This window comes from Sebastes fasciatus, chromosome 13, assembly GCF_043250625.1.
Source record: "Sebastes fasciatus isolate fSebFas1 chromosome 13, fSebFas1.pri, whole genome shotgun sequence".
Classification (NCBI taxonomy): Eukaryota; Metazoa; Chordata; class Actinopteri; order Perciformes; family Sebastidae; genus Sebastes; species Sebastes fasciatus.
Genome location: NC_133807.1, coordinates 10,841,771 through 10,863,016, shown reverse-complemented (window position 1 = coordinate 10,863,016; position 21,246 = coordinate 10,841,771). Strand labels below are relative to the sequence as shown.

Below are 21,246 nucleotides of genomic sequence, written 5' to 3'. Positions count from 1 at the left end.
TATTTTAATGGAGCTTCCCAGCAAAAAGCATTTCACACGATTGTACCTGTATAACCTGCGTGACTAAAAACATCTGGAATCTTGAATGTTGAATCAACACATAAGTCTTTGCCTGAGTACAAATCAGAAATGAACATGACATTTTTTTATTAAGACTTAAGAAAAAAAAAAGTATTTTAATGCGCAGTTAAGGCCTTGAACATCGTCTCTCTTAGTGAACTGTGGAATGAAAGCACTGTTGGTAATACTCCCTGCTCAAACAGGACACAAACAGGGAAAAAGAACAAAATTATTTAACTAAATGTGTGAATGTCACTCGTCAGAGCACACAAACGGCTACATGTACGGTTAAATATGACCCTTTTATGAGTATTCTGTGATGAATGGTGTGTGTGTGGCGTGTTTTTGTATCTGCTGTGTTTTTCAAAGTGGCACCAACACTTTCACAGCACAGAGAATTTTTTTTTGTTTTACTGATGTTTTAGTTGAACAGACCTGAGCAAAAGTAGCTCAATTAGAAGAAGTTAAAATATTTAAAGTAAACGGTATATGGCATGATTTGGAATGCAAATACACGTGCTTCATGTATCATTTCAAGTCGTCTTTTTTGGCAGGTAAAATTGTGAACACTGCTAGTTTGATCACCTGCTGATTTTTGGTCAAGATTTGAAACCTCTTCATAAACTGAAATGCTAGTTTGGCAGTTAATGGCTCACAAAGTCAAAAACAAAATCTACTCAGTCCTGAAGTAGAAAGTTGAACTTCCCAAAGTCAAACTCATCAGGCATGATGAGCTTGTCCTCCCTGGCTTTGGCCAGCTTCTGTCGCAGGAAGTCCCGTCTCTCGGTCCACTCCTGCAGCTCCTCTGCGCTGTGGGCGTAGTCGCAGCTCACACCGTCAGGACAGCCGCCATCAAACCTGTCAAACATTAACATCATGCAAAACAAGCTGTAAACACATGACGTATCCTTCTAAAGTTGATATGGTTTTAGCAAACAGTTGCTTATTTACACATCCAGCAGACACAGAGCAACACTGGCATTCATTTGGCAACAAATGTAAGTTCAATCGGAGACAGCTGAGAAAGGAGACGGTGCACTGACAGTCCGTTTCCTGTATCTGTGTCACGTGGGTTTCCCTTTAGGAGACTGGCGGCATGTCCTGAGTCTATTAACTCCAATGGGAGAAGTGAACGTGTACACAGAGTATGACTGATTCTTTCTCGTCACCAAAGTAAATATTGGACTCATTTCACGAGCCACATATCTTCTGCACATTCAGACACTAAAATGACATTTTTCAGACAAACAAATCAGGAGAAAATTAACTTTGTTTGAGATCCTTCCCTGCCTCGGCAACAAACTCTCACAAGATCTGGCAACTAATGTTTGCAAAAACCCTTGCTAACTAATTTTTGTAATGCTAAATATGGCGGTTAGCTGAGTAAATATCTAATGTTAGCTAAAGTAAATATAAATACATTATGCAAATATAACCCAATCTGCATGCATCCATCCACACGATGTTCACAACACTTCGAAACGAGGAGTGGGCATGGGGGGGAGAGGTGAACATGCCATAACCATGCCTACTTAGGAGACAGGAAGTGTATACCATTTCAAACCATTGGCGGAGCTTGTAATGTGTCATCTTTGTTATAGAGAATCTTTGGTTCAATATTCACTCTTCTTTTTGCTCTGCTTTGATCGCCACCAACTCTTGAGAAAAATATCTGGTTCTGTAGCTCCATTTGGTGCAGGGCAGGTAGTGTATACAGGTAGTGTATGGTGGGTTTATCAGAGTTCGTCAGAGTGAAAACAATGCTGATGAGATTGAACTAAAATAGTACATTTTGCAGGCGGTAAAACCAAAACACTGAAAGATGCTCGGTGGAACTGAGGGGAACTGCAAAGTTGGTGATAATTCTCTGAAGGTTTGTCACTATGTGACACAAGTTATCTGACCCATTGTTAATACTAAAATACTAATTAGAGCAATAAGTTAGAAATTCAGGGGGTGTTAATTTACTCTTTAGGTTTTGTGGGCAGGTTTCCCCAGCTGGTCCTGTGATTCAAACCAACAACACTCCAAATCCAAAACCAAAAACTGATCCAGGAACCTGTCTTACTTGTGGCAGAGTTCAAAGCACGGGCCGGGAAAACGGTAGCTCCACGTCAGAGCTTCGTCTTCCCCCTCACAGCTGAACACTCGGTCTTTGTGCTTCTCAGAGGAGATGTGCTGCTGCCACTGCCGCTCACCGTTACTGTGCCTACCACACAGACGGCAGTGGAAGCCACTCTAAAAATACAAAACAATCATCATTGTCATCTTACAGATGCATAGTCAGGAAACATAATGTGTACATTTTAGTTTGGGGCAGCTGTTAAACAACATGTGTACCCACCATTAGTTCAGCATAGTCGGTTGGCATGACGATATATTTCTCTTCTGGGACAGGCTGGTTGAGCGCTGCTCCATCTGCTTGGCGGTTGTGGGTGGTCAATGACAGCCACATGTCGTATACCTGCTGCATCTCCCGCACTACAGGAACAAATACAAATCTGTTATTGTGAGGATGTTCAGTGAGAGACAGAGTTGAAGTCAGACAACAAATCAAGGCCCCAACGATCGGCCGCAGTGCTCTTCAGGTGAAATTCGAGATTATACATTTAGAGATTTCCATCTAGATTTCTGGCTATTTTAGCAACATTTCGAACAGTATCGGTATCTGGGGTTAGCGGCTCAAGGCTACATTAGCTGTTACTAGCATAACACATCTGAATCTCCAACTGAACTCTCAGTTGTTGAGTTGCAATGTGGGTAATGTAGGCCCCATGTTCGGACAAGGAAGACGCATGCCTGTAATTAAAAAAGACGATATCTCTGATCTTTTTTTAATAGGAGTAGTTATCGGAGTACAATGCTAGATCAGTGGCGTACTCTTTAAGAAGCACTATTGTAATAACTCACAGTCATTATTCTTCATATACATCCACATCTCCTTCTCCTCTTGGCTGTGGGCGAAGGTGCAGTTTCCAGAGTAGTTACATTTCCTTTTCTCCAAAATCTGGGTACATATCTGCCGGGAGAAAACGTAATGCTGTTAAAACACAGATTACAATGTGCAGTACAAACTTTCAAACAGATGCCACAACAACAGGCAAACTTACATATTTCATCTTTAAAAAGCACCAAATGTGTAAAATATAGTAAATGTAAAAAGACAAGAAATGCAAGAAAGAGTGAGGGAGACCCTCTGCACATCAATGTGGGAAGCGTCTGATGAATCAGAGCGCTTGGTTGAACTACTTGTTGTATTAAAGTGCATTAAGAGTAGACCTACATCATACTGCACGGGGAAGTTCTTGGCGTGTGGCAGCGGTCGGACCTGAACCCATTTACTTCTCTCCAAGGACTTGACCAGCAGCACCCATCTCTCTTTAGTCCACCTGAAGACGACGACACAAGAAGAAGAGGACAGAGGTTGAAAAGGACACAGCTGCGAGACCCAGATGGGAGGTGGAAAAAAAAGATGGATCATTTTGGACAACTGTCTTTATATGTAGACAACATTTAACCTTTCACCCTTTTTTCAGGCAGGCTTGAAAACCTCTGGTTGATATTTAATAAGATCTCTGATAATATGACATGGACATGTTTATACAGTAGATAACTTAATAATTATTAAAGGACGGGTCCATCTACGCTCTGTTACGTTTTTTTCAAATGGGAACGCCCACTCAGCCGTTGCAAAAAGCAGGTTCCACGAGGTAAAAATGACTTTGAATTTCTGTGAATGGAGTCTTGTGGCTTTAAAGAGAGTGATATAACGCCTTCAGTTCCCCGTCAGAAAGGGCTGTCTGATGGCAAGTCAAAGCGGTTCTGGACGGGAGCAACAGAAAAAAGTATTTGAGCCACCTAAAAAAAAAATATCAGTTTATGTGTACACTATATTTAGAATATTTTCACCGTTTTACCTCGCCATCAGACAGCCCTTTCGGACAGGGAACTGAAGAAGAAGTTATATAATGTCTTCAAAGCCACCAAACTCCATTGACAAAAACAGTAATTTTACCTTGTTGAACATGGGAGTTGCTGGTGTACCACCGCATTGATCGGTTAGTTTGTTTGTGTTATTGTCTGACTTTTGGATCCGAACTAACATGACGTCCACAGCAGTACATTGCTTAGCTTCCATGCCGTTACTCCGGTCTGCTTCTACAAACTGGGAGCATCCCGACAGCCACCTATGGTACTGTATGTAACGTTAGTACACTAACTGGATGTATATATAGCAGCATCATCATTATGCAGAAACCTACGTCAGGTCTTTTAAGTTTTTAGTAGGACTTGCTGGCAAAAAAGCATTTTGATGCTAAAACATGCGTTTTAGCTACGGAGTGATATAAACCTAAAAGAAATAATAATAATAATGGACCCGCTCTTTAAATGCATTTTCCAGACTTGTATAGGAGTTATGTAAATACATTATTTGTACTCACGTGTGCTTGGCCTTTGCGTTGCAGTGCTTGAGGGCTTTGTCTGGTTCACTGATCAGACGGTCCCGCCAGCAGAGAGCACACACAAACTTCATATTCATGTTCAGACTCTTCCCTCTTGGTTTGCTCCCACCACCTCCAGAAGACAACTGCATCAAATTAAACGATAACAAAGATGAGAGTGGTAGTCATTTAACAGCATATCTTCATCATTCACATGTCAAAGATACCGATTATTTTTCTTCTTCTTTTATGTAGGTTTGTTTTTAATGAAAATAATATGATAAATATGACAGCTCTTACACAAACGCTCTGTACAAAAGGTGAAAAATTCAGTCAAGACCAGCAGTGAGGTGATGTCCCAGGTTCAACAAGTGGATTCATAACATTTACAAAAATAAGAACAAACAGAGAGGACGTTGGACAAGTTGACCAACAAAAAACTGTAACCGGTTGATTTATATGCCGGAGAAACATTGTGTTGTTTTAATAAAATTATAAAAAAAGGTTTTCTTACTCTATTTCCTTTCTGCTTGCTTGAGTTTTGCTCCTGCTTGTCATAACACTTTGTGGATACTTTTACAATCTCATCGGGGCTGATTCCTGAAAATAACACAAGCACACACACAGAAATACTAAATTTAAGAGAAACAATACAGGCTATTGCTACACTTCTTCAGTGTTTTAATATTTTATTATTCTATTATTTGCAGTGTCCAGTGTCTGATAGACTGCACCTGTGTCTCGCTGCACCCTCCAGGTTTTGAGCTCTATGACTGAGTGGGCATAATAGCAGCTGTCCTCTCTCTGGCAGCCGTACCGGATGGCTTGGCGGCACAGATCCATGTTGCACAGGACGCCAAGAGGTCGGACCTTTCGGTAGTTCACGCTGTGGGTCTTCATCACAAACGCCAAACACCTGACGGGCACAGAGAGAGAAATCAAAGTGTGTTTAAGATAGAGGAAAGACATGAGAAGAGAGGAGCGTATGAGTGAAATGAGCGAGGGAACGAGGATGAAGACACATATGTTGTAAACGCGCTCACTTATTGGCATCGAAGGTGTGGTGAGCATCCAAGTTAGAGCAGATGGTGTGATTGTCTCTACAGCGCTTACTGATGATTCTAGGTTTACTGTCATAGCATTCCTAGAATCAAAAGAAAGAAAAGAAAGGAACAAAAACAGACAGACAGATTAAGAGATGACCGTCTCAACAAATGATTAATGAATAGAAATGAATAAATCTATTATGATACAACAAAATGCTGAGTAAATGTTCCAGACAGGCATATGAAGAATAAAAACATAGATACAGTAGTGTGTAGAGTCACATGCATGCTTCAAGACAGAACAAACACTGGAAACTGGTACTTCTTAGTCAGTTTCCAGTGTTTTAATACACAATACAACTGGGATTGGAGTTTGTGCTCAGTAACAGTTAAATAAATAAAATGTGTATTTCAATCAATAAATAAAATAATAAATATATAAGTATATAAATACATTTTTAAAAATCAGGATATTTACACACATTTCTATACATCTAAATATACTTATTTTTGTATTTCTACTTTTATTTATTTAGATTTTTTGTGTCTGTATGTAACTAAGGTCAGTGGTTCTAACCTAACAACTGTAACACACTAATGTCCTGCTTTACAGGGAGGTTACTACAACCTAGTTACCGGATTGTCATACAAAAACAGAAGAAAAAAAAACAGATATAAAAGTATAAATGTAGAATACAAAAATAAATAAAATATAGAAACATAGACACACAAATAAAAGTAGAAATACATAAATAAATATGTTACTGTTATTTATTTCCTGATTAATAACCCACATTTATTTATTCATTCATTTATTTAGTTGTTTATTCTTTTATTTATTTAAATATTTATTAACTTTATCTCTGTATTTATTCCAGCATTTATGCAAGTGTTTATTTATTGAGGAATAAGTCATGTTTTGACCTCCATAATTTAAGGAAGACCTGAGCACATAAAACAAATTTAGATTAGATTTAGACAAATTAAATTTTTCAATTTTCAAAACATATTACAGGATAGAGAACATTCCTAAATGTAATATACATATATCAGAATATAGTAAACAACAAGATTTATAAAACAAATACATAAATCAACAAATAAATAGATATATAATTAAGCAAAACAAACATGAGTTGAGAATTGAAACCATGTTTGTATAATAATAATAATAATAATAATAATAATAATAATAATAATTATTATATAAACTGTACAGGAGCACTAACCTGACAGAGGAACATGAACATGCCCTTGTGTTCATGCAGGAGGCGGATGATGCCGTTTACAGGGTCCAGTTTGAAACCTCCCATTTCAAAGAGTAGGTTTCTGTCCAGCGTCCCCTTCCTCTCTTCTGTCCAAACGTCGATCTCTAGCTGGTTGTAGGCAAACGTGCATTTCTCTCCGAACTTACACACGCCCAAATCCCCGGACCTCAGCAGCTCTGACATGTAAGAAAATAGAGAGCTTATTCAATCACACATCCACGGGCGTGGGGCATAAACACAGTCACGTTAATCACTCATTGTTTTTAATTACAAGTTCCCTCCTTAATCTGTAAAAACATATGCCATCAACGGTTCCTTCACATTCAACTGTTTCTGACAAATCAAAGTGGCAGAGAGTTGCCTTGTTCGCATTGGGAAAATGTAAACACCTTCCCCAAAATGACCAAGTCCTATCATATACAACTGCCTTCCCTGACACTACCGCAAGATATGATGAAACTCAAAGAGATGGTCACATGGTTAAAGGAAGACAACACCATGTAGCCAATATTGGTGACTTCAGCTTTACATTTTGATCTGAACTCTGACCTGAGAGACTGGAAACGGCCCTGCGAAGGCTTAAGGACGACACTAATGGTAAAGTAAGTGACAAATGCTCAATTTACGACAGGATGGGCCTCCTCGAACTGACCTGGATTTCTACTACCCCCAACAAACCACAATGTGGTCTGCTCAGTCACACACAAAGGACAAAGGAACTGACTGTTCAGTGCAAAATTAAAATAAATGTACATTAATGGATTGCTATGTTTACCAAACATATAGAAAATTTAGCAAGTTTTTCATTGTCAACATGCTGATTTTGACGCAGGAACCATCGACACTGAAACAGGAACTGGTTACACATCCCCATGAGATAAAGATGGGACGTTTGGTATTTGCAGGAAACAAATTGGACAAAAATCACAGGATAAATGAAAACTTTGACCTGAATGTGGCACTAAATGAAAGTTAGAGGATCACCAAAAGTCATTAAGATCCATCCTCTGGGCATCATGTATATGTGTAGATGTTTTAGTATTTCAGTCTGGACCAATTGAATTATTGTCGTTGAGGACCCCCTTGAGGACAAGATGGCACATTTCAAGGGGTTATTCCTAATAAGGAATTTCCGACTGTGTCCATTGAGAAAAGTCCATCCCTGTTGACGTCATCAAGTTCAGTCTTATTGTTTAGATCTGACACACGATATAAAGGGAAGTGTTTTATGCAAATGTACTGTAATTAGGTTCTTTTCGACCACTCGGAGACACACACAAAACAAAACACACTATGTAGTCCTGATACATGACTTTCAACCACAATAACAAGCAGTGAACAATGAATGCCAACAGACAATTCATCAGAAGAGATCCTGAGATCCTTACCCCTGCAAAGTACAAACGGCCCACTGAAGAAACTCCAGTTGGGAATCTGTCGCACTCTGGTCCACTCCGAAGGATGACCTGCCTTTCGTCTACATAACAGAATGTCTTGCTTACAGCTGTGGACCAGGTCTGGCTTGTGAACAAATGTATATATCCCTTGACCTGAAAATGAAAGGGGGCAGGGTTATTTATAAAAGTTGAAGATATTCAATAGGACAAAAACGTAGGAGTAGGAGTCACCACAAGACATAGTTTGTTATCTCCACTGATGTATTCTGTATCGATTTTTTAATTTTGCCCTTTCTGCAATATTAAAAGGGATAGTTTGGGTGTTTTGAAGTGGGGTTGTATGAGGTGCTTATCTGTAGTCAGTGTATTACCTACAGTAGATGGCGGTCAACACACCCCCAGTTTGGAGACACAGACAGAAGTTACTGCACGGGAGCAATGCAATGTACTGTTGTGGACGGGGGCGGCAGCAAAACGTATTCTAAAATCTATATCAGTTTGAGTGTACTCTATATTTAGAATATTTTCATCACTTAACCTTGCTGTCAGACAGCCCTTTCCGACGGGGAACTGAAGCCGCTGTATCCATGTATGCACTTGCCAAAGCCACAAAATTCCATTGAAAAAAACATTAATTTGACCTTACATAACACAGGGTTGCTGGTGTGCCGCTGCCTTGATCGGTTATTTTGTTTGAGTTATTGTGTGACTTTGGTGAATCGTAAATAACCAAAGTCACACAATAACACAAACAATCTAACCGATCAAGGCAGTGGTAGACCAGAAGCCCTGTGTTATGCAGGGTACAATTTATGTATTTTTTTTCAATGGAGTCTGATTGCTTTGGCGAGAGCATAGATAACAGTTCCAGTTCCCCATCAGAACATAGTCTGTAGAGCTGTCTCACAGCAAGGTTACCCACTGAAAATATTCTCAATATAGCTTACACTTAAACTGATATTGATTTTTTAAGGTGGGCCTTTCTTTTAGGTGGCTAAAATACGTTTTGCTGCCGGCCCCCTTCCACAGCAGTACATTGTTTTGCTTCCATGCTGGCACTCCTGTCTGTTTGTCCACACTGGGGGTGTGCCGACATTCATCTACTGTAGGTAATACACCAACTATGGATTAAGTACCTCATACAACCCCATGCTTAAGGGTGCAGCTGAAATCACAAGTTCCTTTCAAGCTCAAAACAGGGAATATTAAAAGGGCATTAACCTGCCTGGATAGTAAAACCATCAACAGGATCATTGTTATTTCTGGCTACACTACAGTTAGTTTGAGACATGAATGGACCTCTGACGTACCTTGACGAGGAAAACAAACGGAGCAGGCCTGCAGGAACTCATGGGTGGAGGACAGCGGGTTAGAGACTGCAACCGGCGCTTGGTTATTCTTCTTCTTTGTTGCCACGGCAAGAATAAGATTTCAGTTAATGCTGAGAAAACGGATAACAATAGAGCAGGTACTGTAACACAAGCCAGATAACCAGTCTTACTTTGTAGTTATTCTTTGGAGATCGTATTACTGGAGCTGCAGCAGTGGGAGGGACTGTGATATCTGAGGAGCAATGAGAGGAAATAAATGACAAATTATGCTTATCCTTTCTAATTCAAATTATCAGATTTTTTTCATTTTAAAAACGGCGTACTTTCACTTTGTAAGGGCTCTAAAAGTTTTCAAATGAAACAATGTGAGAACAAAAACAAACATCACTCTTCAATTGATCTGCTATTTGCTGTTATAACCTCTAAAAGAACAGGACAAACTCCTGCTTTGCCAATAATATAATAAGTTCCCAAGAAATTATAATCACCAGTTGAGCTGAAATCGGAGAGCGTGTCCAGGCCTGCTCTCCCGGTGGAGATTGCAGGCAAAGTTGCAGCAACACCTTCCACTGAGGGAAACAAATCCAGGACATCAAGAAAGTCGAGTGGCTCCACAGCTTTCACACCAATTTTAGGGACTTCACCGCTCTGACCGCCTGGATCAGAGACGGTCTCTAGTTCATCTAGCAAATCATCAAGGGACTCAATCCCATCAGCAGCACTTGGAGCCGTATCCAAGAGGTCATCCAGGGAATCAAGGCCATCCAGAGTATCCAGCGCCAAGGAGGTCAGTGCTAAGTTTGGAGCACCTGTGGCACCTCCAATTCCAAGGTTCAAGAGGTCATCAAGGGCATCCAGTGTTCCAGTTGTGGTGTTGCACCCACCACCTGAAAAGGAGTCCAGGGAGTTGAGTTTGCTGACGGCCGAGCTGAAGAAGGCCGGGGGGAGCTGGGGTGTTGGGGCGGGCAGGACAGAAGGAACTGTGCGTTCGCAGTTGGAGGTCCTGCTGGGGACTGAGAATGCTGGCCTGGTGGGGGTCTGGAAAACATGGAGAAAGAAACTGGAGTGAAAAAAAGAGAATGGGACAGAATGTAAAAAATTTAATGCTCAATTTCATGATTACATTTGAAGGTTTTGATGGATGTTGGCAATATCAACATGATTCTGAAATGTTTATTTATGACGAATCACCCATACTTAAAGCTGCACTAATCAATATTATTACATAAACAATGGATCAAATTAGTGTAATGTTAAAGGGGACACTCGTAGTGATTATCTCCCGACTGTAGTTTCCCTCAGGTTATCGTTTTGTTTTTACAGCCCACAAACTCTCATCAGTATTGTTTCTAGCCGTGGTAGACAGCTGGTTCCAGTGGAAAGGTTCTGATAAACCCGCTGTACACTACCTGACCAGCACCAAATGGCAGACACACAATGTTAGCAACTAGCTGGTGAAGAAAGTGGAACATCTAGCTGCTTAAGAGACAGATATTTCCCTCAGGAGTTGGTGGAGACCAGTGGGAAACCTCCAGATCTGAGAAGTGAACCCAGTGTGGAAGTGCTTTAAACTTGCATTCTTTCTAATATCCAGCAGGGGGCGACTCCTCTGGTTGCAAAAAGAAGTCTGTTTGTATAGAAGTCTATGAGAAAATGACCCTACTTCACACTTGATTTATTACCTCAGTAAACATTGTAAACATGAGTTTATGGTCACAATCACTAGTTTCAAGTCTTCTTCAATACAGCATGATGTTCATTTAGTAAATTATGGTCCCATTTAGAGTCAAATAGACCATAAAGCAGGTTATGCTTTAGGGCGGGGCTACCTTGTGATTGACAGGTCGCTACCACGGCGTTGTCCGGTCTGGGAGTTGTCCGTGTTTTCGTCTTACAACTTTACCCCTTTCACAGTGTGTTTTCACTTCATGAAAATTAATTGTAACATTTTGGTCGCCTAAAAATGAGTATTATTCAGTGTTCAGGTGTACTTTGCTCCACCCTCTGTGTCACTTCTGGTTGCATAAACCAAGATGGTGAATGCAGAACTCAAGGCTTCAAAACGGCAGTCGACAAACCATGTCCACCAGTCTATGCTGGATGTGTAAATAGGCATCTAACATACTAGCATATCAACTTCTGCAACAACTGACCTCTACTGTTTCTTTCCCTACTGAACACATTTTTTTCCAATGAAAAAAGACAAAAGTTAATTTACTGGTCTGTAAGGACAAACGCAGCACAAACACAGATCTCACCTCAGTTGGGTCTTGCTCGTTGGGGAAGCAGTCGAGCAGGCTGTCCAAATCGTCTCCCATCAGCTCCGAGTCCTCCATGTCAGGTACTGAGGAGACAGGAGGTTGGCGCCAGCTGGGAGCTGGGGAGGCAATGGAGGACTGAGGCATGCTGGGAAAACTGACTGAAAAGAAGCGGTAGGGAATTCATTTAGATTTTACTTGTTATAGGTTTTGTACACATATTTCAAGAACTTAAATCAATGAAAACAGATGTGGAGACAAACATGTTGCCTGCATTATCAATGCAACACAATTCTGATCAAGTAAAAGTGAAGAATTCCCACCTGGTGCAAGGCCACTCAGAGGATTAATACCATTTCCAACAGGAGCACCAGACACCTGGAAGTGAGAAGGGGAAAAAAGCATATGTAGTATAATCAAGCACATATAAAACAATGCAAAAGTGAGCATGACTCACATACCCCCAATCACTGCTTGACCCCTGCTAAAGTAGGGCCAACGGTTTTGCCCTTTTGGAAAAATTTAAAAAGTTTTGGACACCCTGGACTTCTACCCCCCCAAAAGGCACAACCAGACCACACTGTCAACCATCATACCAAATTTGAAGTTCCAAAGTTAAACAGTTTCCGAGTCCTAATCGCCTACTTCTCACTTGATTTATTACCTCAGTAAACATTGTAAACATGAGTTTATGGTTTCAATCGCTAGTTTCAAGACTTCTTCAATACAACATGATGTTCATTTAGTACATTATGGTCCCATTTAGAGTCAAATAGACCATAAAGCAGGGGATGCTTTAGGGCGGGGCTACTTTGTGATTGACAGGTCGCTACCACGGCGTTGTCCGGGCTGGGAGTTGTCCGTGTTTTTGTTTTACAACTTTAACTCTTTGTTTTCACTTCATGAAAGTTAATTGTAACATTTTGGTCGCCTAAAAATTTCTTATTTAGCATTCGGTTGTGCTTAGCTCCACCCTCTCGTGTCACTTCTGGTTGCAAAAAAACAAGATGCCGATGGCCAAAAAAACAAGTTGGCGAAAGCCAAAATGCCGAACTCTAGGCTTCAAAACAGCACTCCACAAAACAATGGATGACGTCACAGTGACTACGCCCACTCCTTTTATACTGTCTATGGTAAGGGCTCAACAAAAATATATATGCAAAACACGCATCACTGATTCTGTGATACTAAATCTCAGAGAGGTTTTCTCACTTAAGAAACTAAAATGTTAGTAAATATTATGAATTGGAACTTTGTACAAATCTTTTTTTCTTCTAAGGTGAATGTTAGAGATAATGTGGAACTTGCCTTGATGGCTTCAGTCTTGGTTCCATTTGTTACACCTCTTGTGATAAGTCCTCCTTCCTGGGAAAGACATGATAACAGACTGAATATGAGACACAAATCTGCATCAACTGGAATCTGCAATCTTGTCTGAATTAGAGTTTGGCAACAGAAAAATCTCTGATGGTTGATATATGTCAACCATCAGAGATTTTTCTGTCGTACTATGTACTATGGTAACCATTTCTTTAAAATCTCTGGATGCAACTACCCCACTGCATTGCATATTTACTCAACAAGCTTTTAGCATCAATGTGATTTTTAAGGTATTTAATTCACTGGATAATCAAGAATGGTTGTTTTAGCCAAATAACTTTTCAAATCATGATGTAAATATATCGATATCACAATATGAAATTACTTACCGTGATATAAGATTTTATCCATGCCCACCCCTAGACTGCATCCTATCTGACCATGACAGAGCTGAAGACTGAGAAAATCCTTTACTATTATCCATTTGCATTCCTCAGTGAACAAAATCTAAACAATAATCACTTTACCAACCTTTGCGCCGACGTATGGTTTCCGATTTTTGAGTCCCAGATGGATGGCCAGCTCCTGTGCGAGCTCATTCACTTGTTTGTCCTGTTAAGAGTTAAACAGAAAAAAGAAAAAAATCAATACATTGCACAAGTTACACATCTGTGTAATCTACCATGTCGTGTAGCCCGTTTATTATCATCTTGGAACTTATCGCGTGTTGTGCATTGCATTTACTGTTCATTTAACCAATGCTAAAAAGAGACACCTTAAAATTTTACACATTTTAGCATTTCTCCAATCCACAAGATAAGAGATAATTATCCTTTTGGTTTTATCAAAAAGTTTAAGAATCAAGGCTAAGGGTCTAAAGCTGCTAGTGGCTTTGTGAGGCTGTCAAGTGGTTAAGTTGTGATAACACCGCTGCTAAGCAACGCTAATATTAACGTTACTGTCGGCATCTAGAAGCCACAGAGGCTAACAATTTGGTAACATAATGCAGTAAATGCAAAGACATAATGACAGGTGACAGATGAGGCCGTTGGGAATATCAACATTTTCCTCAGATATATTATGAAATTACGAAGAAAAACAATATACGACTAAAATTACAATATATTCACTTATTATGTATCGAAAAATGAGCTTCCATGGCCTCCGCTATTTCTGACAACGTCGACAAACACGTGAACTCTGAGCTTTCAGAAGCTTTCCACTTACGAGGTTGTGAATACCACAAGAGGGGGGCGTTCATATGGACTCCTCTCGTGAACACGACCCCATTTGAAGGCACCTTTACTTCTGCAGGTATTTAGACTGCTAGCGTGGCTATAAATCTAAGTAAGTGGACCTTGTGAGGATTTTTTTCCGAGGCCAAGAATGAACCTTTCAGCTGAAATCATTTTCTTTGCTTCTTACAAGAGCTCAATTTACACAATTGTCTCTTTCCTTTACCAGACGAGTAACGAGCAGACAGTCCGTGGTGCAGTTGTAGGCCTCCTTGTACTTCCCGAGCTCCTTCAAACAAAGTGCCTTCCTGTACAGCGCCCTGCGGCTTTCCTTACACACTTTCAGAGCTCTGTCGCAGTCTTCCCCGCCTTGCTCATATTCACCCTGTGGGAGACATGAAAGAGAGGTGAAAGAAAAAGACATGGTTAAAGGAGTCACAATCAGATCGGTACGGCGTTTTTAGAAGCAGAGATCAGGTGTGAGGGATGGGGAGGACAGAAAAGAAAAACTCCTTTGTTGAAGAAGTTATGCACTGAGTTTAGTCCAAACTCAGTGATCTGTTAATAACTGTAGGAATGTGTGTGGGCAGCACTGTCAAGGACACTAGATGTTTCTGAACTGCAGGTTCTCTTAATACCTTTTCTTCTCATCGCCTTATTAACATTATCTGAAGTTTCAATAAACTTATATAATCTGATTTACAGATTTACTGCGTTGTTTTACCTGAACGGACATGTAAAGGGTATTTATTTCTTCTTTGTTTCCAACATTATTTGTCACTTGCAATACATCAGAGACTGCTGCTGAGCTTATCATTGTAGGTCAAAGGTTTTGGTTTTCCCCGATTCCAGCGTTGAATTCAATATTGAAATTTAATACTAATATTAGGTCTATCAGCTAAATATACTAGATTAGGATTAGGGGTGTAAATCACAAGTTTCGTCACGATGATATTATATCGATTCTTTGGACAATGATACAATATTTGCTGATATCGCAAACTCTGCCACGATACGATTTTGATTCAATTCAATTCAGGGGCCTGCGTTCGATATGAGACAATATCATATGCCTATTCAACACAATCAGTTACATTTATATAAATGCACAAAAGGAAACTAAAATATGATTCGACAATTCTATTACTTAATATCTTAAAGATACTGTATTGATGATATTGGATCGTTGATCTAGTAATCGATATCGATCCAGATCGATGTATCTTTACACCCCTACTATGGATAAAACTAGACATCTGATTTTTACATTTTTGTCTCCAACATAAGTATAATCTGTACTAAAGCAGACATCACGAAAATGTTTTTTCCATGAGTGCGGATATGGAAGTATCTGTGTTGACAGTCAGTCAACAATGGGCTTGGCTGGATGATTGAGGACACCTGCATGCCATAGACCTTTGAACAGCCACATTAACCCTTTAACTGCCTCAGTCGGATGGAACAGTCTGAAAATGACCAGATATGGATTTCATTATTGGTTAAAACTATTTCTATTTCAAAAGTAATATAGGCTTTATCTTTTTATGTATAAAGTACTCCCAAAACACCCATCTTAATTTATAGACCCCAAAATGATCTTATCAAGAGTTTACTGCCATGCTAGCTGCTCTGTGTGGCTATACTTAGACACAGCAGGGCTTTGAGCTTAATTCTAACGTCAGCATGCAAACATGCTTTTGTGACAATGCGAACATGTTGCTATTGTTGTCATTGTAAGTGTGGTATATTTTCAAGTCTTGCACATGACCGAGAGGCCCTAAGGGTAAACACATGGGTAAGGAGCATAAGTGGAGAATATGGTCATAAGATATGACCAGGGGCTGAAAGATAAACATGTAGGACAAAGGAGCCATGCATGGTTATACGCTCAGCTCAGATGTTGCATGACATGAACCCGATATAAGGAGGCGCGAGAGCTCCGAAGTGCAGGACTCCCAGATTTGACTTGAGACCTCCGGACGCTCTAGACGTTCGTTATGACATTTGTTGCTTGTTTGTAATAAACTCTATTATACCAAAAAGAACAGTGTCCGCGGAGCATCCTTCCTCATCACTTCAACAGCACTGTCGCAGGAAAGATACGACATAAGCATTATACATAAAGCTATAGATCACAATATAGCAACCTCATGGTGGCGCTAGAGCAAAAGTCAGGGGATCAATCAAAGTCATTAGGACTCATCCTCTGGGGACCATGAGAGTCTGCACAAACTTAATGGCAATCTATACAATAGTTGTGTTATTTCAGTCTGGTCCTGTGGAGAAAACTGTAATTCAGCTGTGGAAGGAATGTGTAATAGTCATGTTATCTTGCTATGAATTATTATCCTATGCTCACTGCTTTGTATGATACTCTAAGATTTACTCCTGGGTTCTCCCAGATATGCCTTGGCCTTCCCTTGAACTCATGCTAACAACCTCCCCATGACTCCCCCGCTCTCACAGCATTCATCTATTGCCTCGGTGTTTGGTGGTGCAATCCCCTGCATTGGGTTATATGTGAGCTTTCCTCTACTGCTGCATAATAAACTACGTATAACTTAAGTTGCCGGAGGTTGAATAATTATTTCGACCTGTCATCATTATGGGTTGTTGATCCACTTTGAACTGGCTCCACAACTGACTGACTCACGCACAGATCAGGTTTGGGTGTGGAAAAGCTTTTGTCACAAGTCTTAGTCACAGCTGCATGCATTTTGAAGAACAGCTGTCTACATCTTCACCGGTGTCTCGTCAACACACAGGACCAGCTGGTGTATCTCACCATGCTGTGGTAGGCAGCAGCCCGGTTGACATACAGGCTCTCCAGCAAAGCTTCGGGGATCTGGATCTCCTCCGCTGCGGCATAGTGTGAGACATTTAAGCCTTCAGTGAACTCTCTCACTGCCTGCTCCCAGTCTCTGTCTCTGAACGAGGCGTTGCCCTCTTCGAGCAGGTTGCACACTAACCGGGTCAGGAAGTCCTGGGAGGAGGGAAAGAAAGAAGGGAATAAGACACTGGTGGTGTGTCCCAAAAACTTTGGGACTAAAGTAGTCACACCCCACAGCTTTTATGAATGATTTGATATTCTGGGCCATGGTCACATTACACATTTGCATGCACAGTAAGCACAGTTGCTTCAAAAAGATCACAAGGCCAACTGTATTGGTTGTCGTAAACATTCATTTCACGTTCATACTGGCACTAAAGTGATCCTTTCATATCATAACTCCAATGCAAGAAATAATATGAAGCTTCAGCAGTCTGAGTTACAACAAGGCTACAGGACAGCAATGCTAACCACTCTGTTAAAACTGTTAACACCAGCACCCCCCAGCTTTCTCCACAAGCACCGAGCCTGTGCACACCCCTCCCCCCCTTCACACCTCTGTCCATCAAAGAGGGGGAAGTCAACAGGCTCTTCAAAGGACAAAACCCCCACAAGGCAGCCGGCCCAGACGCTGTCTCACCTGCAACCCTGAAACACTGTGCAGACCAGTTGTCTCCAGTGTTTACAGGGATTTTCAACACATCACTGGAAATCTGCAGGGTGCCGGCCTGCTTCAAAGCCTCCACCATCATCCCGGTCCCCAAGAAGCCAAGGATCACAGGTCTTCAGGACTACAGACCCGTCGCCCTGACCTCCGTTATAATGAAGACCTTTGAACGCCTTGTGCTCCACCACCTAAAGACTATCACCAACCCCCTGCTGGACCCACTGCAGTTCGCCTACAGAACCAACAGGTCTGTAGACGACGCAGTAAATTTAGCCCTTCATTACATTCTCCAGCACCTGGACTCCCCTGGCTCCTATGCCAGGATCCTGTTTGTGGACTTCAGCTCCTCAAGTGGGAGCTAAACATTAGCTCCCTCACCAGTAAGGCCCAGCAGAGGATGTACTTCCTGAGGCAGTTGAAGAAATTCAACCTGCCACAGACCATGATGGTGCACTTTTACTCGGCCATCATCGAGTCCATCCTCACCTCCTCCATCACCGTCTGGTTCGCCGCAGCCACCGCCAAGGACAAGGCCAGGCTGCAGCGGGTCATCCGTGCTGCAGAGAGGGCGATCGGCTGCAACCTTCCCTCCCTCCAGGAGCTGTACACCTCCAGGACCTTAAGGAGGGCAGGGAAGATTGTGGCCGACCCCTCCCATCCTGGACACCATCTATTTCAGACTTTACCATCTGGCAGGAGGTTAAGGTCCATCAGGACCAAAACCTCACGCCACAAAAACAGTTTTTTCCCCATGGCAGTGGGGCTCTCCAACAGCCCATCCGCCCCCGTGACTGTCTCCCCCTCACACACACACTACTGCCCCCCCCACTCCCCTACCCCGACACTGACTCTCCCCCTCTCTCATACACTCTCAATACCACCCCCTACAGTATCCCTCTCTCTCCCTCTCTCTCCCTCTGTTACCTGATTGTTTTGTTTGCACACCGGCAATATTTGCACTATCTGTTTATATCATGTTTGTTTTTATAGCTTATTTGTAAATTGTACATTTTTATTCTTATTTTATTCTAACGTTTTATTCAATTCTTGTTATTATACTATTTGTCTCGCACCAACAAAGCCCAAAAAAATTCCTCGTGTATACCCCTTACACCTGGCAATAAACACCTTTCTGATTGTGATTCTGATTCTGATCTGCAAAGTTACAAAGCCCAAAGTACACGCCAAAGGGAGTTACTCTCCTCCACAGAAACACTGCTCCTGAACTGACTGAAACACCTCGCTTGAAGTCCTACATTTTCTTCCGTAACTTGGTGATGTCACCAAGTAACACATTTGCATAACGGCTAGTTTGGCACACCCTCAAACAAAGCTATTTAGAGCGGAGCGAGAGCAAAGTCCGGTCAGTTGACCAATCATAACAGAGTGGGCCAGCTGACCAATCAGAGCAGACTGGGCTTTTCAGGGGGCAGGGGCTTAAACAGAGCGTTTCAGACAGAAGGTGTTAAGAGGAGCTGCAGCACAGCCTGTATGAGAAAAGTAAAGCATTTTTTGAACATTAAAGCTTGTAAACATGTTCTAGTAGAAACCCAAAATACAAGTACGTACTTGGAAATTAGCAAAATATGTCCTCTTTAAGACAGACTAGAAATTAATTTGAAGCTCAACACTGCCTCCAAAGAAGAGAATGGACAAAATATGTGAATAAAGTGCCCAGTCCTTGATTTTACATGCAGCGAGGAGTAAACAGAAAGATGTTAAGAGGAGAGAGAGAAGACAGAGGATTTTTAAGGGAGAAACGAAACAGAAAGCACAGTGGCTTGTGACTTCAGCAACAACTTATGACCAAGTAGATCTTAACATGCATAAAAACCCAGAGTGCAAGAGTAAAGAGACAGACATAATATACATAATATATAATAACAGCTGGTACCTGGTAGCCCTCAGGATCTGGATAAGCCAGAGAAGACCTAGAACACAAGATATAAACATGCTTAGAAAGGTACAACTTGTTATAGAGGATATGAGTCATTCAGGATCATGGTAGGTTTCACTTTCTGTCACTCAAATAACACAAAGCATCTCACTGTATAAATGTCAGAGATCTGCTTATCTCCTCCTTGCGTTTGTGTCTGGAAGGCTCCATGCTGGTTCCCTGGGGAGAAGACAAACAAGTGGGTTTAGTAGCAAAGACTGACTGTTGTTGTTTTGATAGTGCCTGTGCTGTAAACACCCACTTCCTTTAAAAGGTAGAGCGCAAGAAACAACCACCTCGTGTTAAGACTCTCACCGAGCCTGGTTTCATGTTCAATAAATACACAAACATCCCGTATAAACAAGCCCCCTGACCCTGCATGCCTCCCTAACCCTGGCTATCATTGCTGCAGTGGGCCAACTTCAGACACACCTACCTAATGCAGAGAAGAAGTTCATTGAACCTGAAGAAAAGTTTACACGCGTGTCATTTAGTGTCCTGAAAGACGGAGAAACTCTCTCCAGGTGAGAGCTGATAGACAGCGAGCCGAGGAGGAATAGACCCGTCGAGGCTTCGTGTCTGACTTCAGTTAAGTTTCGATTCCCAGCAGCCCCAGCCTCCATGCAGGAGCCAGCTGCAAACATCCGCTAGCCCTTTAATGACCCGTAGCTTTTCAGCCCTGGGTATAGTCTGTCAGGCACCACTTCCTGCCTAAACCCCTCCTACACACCCTGTTCTTCTGCCATTAATTCATACACATGGGTTTGTTTTCATTCTTTATTTCACTTCTCCTTTATTTTTACACTATGATACTAATTCTTGTTGGGAACAATAACGGTGCAAACCTCAATAACGTCACGAAAACACAAGAAGTGGTGCCCTGGCAGATTGTTCTCTTGACCTTATGGTATATTTTCAGGTCTTGCACAAGACAGCGAGGCCCCTAATTGTAAACATATGTGTAAGAAGCATACGTGGAGACACACATGGTCATACTAAGACCAGGGGTTGAAAGATAAACATGTAGGACAAAGGAGCCATGCATGGTTATACGCTCAGCTCAGATGTTGCATGACATGAACCCGATATAAGGAGGCACGAGAGCCCCGAAGTGCAGGACTTTCAGATTTGACTTGAGACCTCCGGACGCTCTAGACGTCCGTTATGACATTTGTTGCTTGTTTGTAATAAACTCTATTATACCAGCAAGAACAGTGTCCGCGGAGCATCCTTCCTCATCACTTCAACAGCACTGTCGCAGGAAAGATACGACAACCTCTAAATCTATCAGCTTCATTAAAGTATATAATAATAATAATAATAATTATAATAATAATAATTATTATAATAATAATAATAATAATAATAATAATAATAATAATAATAATAATACATTTATTTATATAGCACTTCTCAAAACAGATGTTACAAGAACACAAGAACACAAAAACAACAG

The 21,246-nt window shown here is 41.3% G+C and overlaps 1 protein-coding gene across 4 annotated transcripts; it reads right to left on the bottom strand.

The window, feature by feature from the left end:
* Nucleotides 1–115: 115 nt before the first annotated feature.
* On the bottom strand, nt 116–20,450 carry zc3h7ba (zinc finger CCCH-type containing 7Ba). Of its 4 annotated transcripts, none has more exons than XM_074655407.1 (23): nt 20,227–20,450; nt 19,903–19,970; nt 19,749–19,785; nt 17,143–17,340; nt 14,584–14,742; nt 13,654–13,734; nt 13,111–13,167; nt 12,126–12,180; nt 11,803–11,963; nt 10,033–10,582; nt 9,715–9,776; nt 9,524–9,617; nt 8,205–8,366; nt 6,778–6,992; nt 5,546–5,646; nt 5,237–5,418; nt 5,017–5,102; nt 4,503–4,648; nt 3,344–3,449; nt 2,971–3,079; nt 2,405–2,541; nt 2,129–2,298; nt 116–918 (listed from the first exon to the last, which is right to left on the bottom strand). In XM_074655407.1, exons 2-23 carry the CDS (start codon nt 19,959–19,961, stop codon nt 738–740), a joined length of 3,108 nt encoding a protein of 1,035 aa, XP_074511508.1. In that variant the 5' UTR covers nt 19,962–19,970; nt 20,227–20,450; the 3' UTR covers nt 116–737. The 4 variants fall into 4 exon arrangements, with proteins under 4 accessions (XP_074511508.1, XP_074511509.1, XP_074511510.1 ...); XM_074655408.1 differs by having other exon boundaries at nt 11,803–11,921; nt 20,227–20,447; XM_074655409.1 differs by lacking the exon at nt 13,111–13,167 and having other exon boundaries at nt 20,227–20,447.
* Nucleotides 20,451–21,246: the final 796 nt, after the last annotated feature.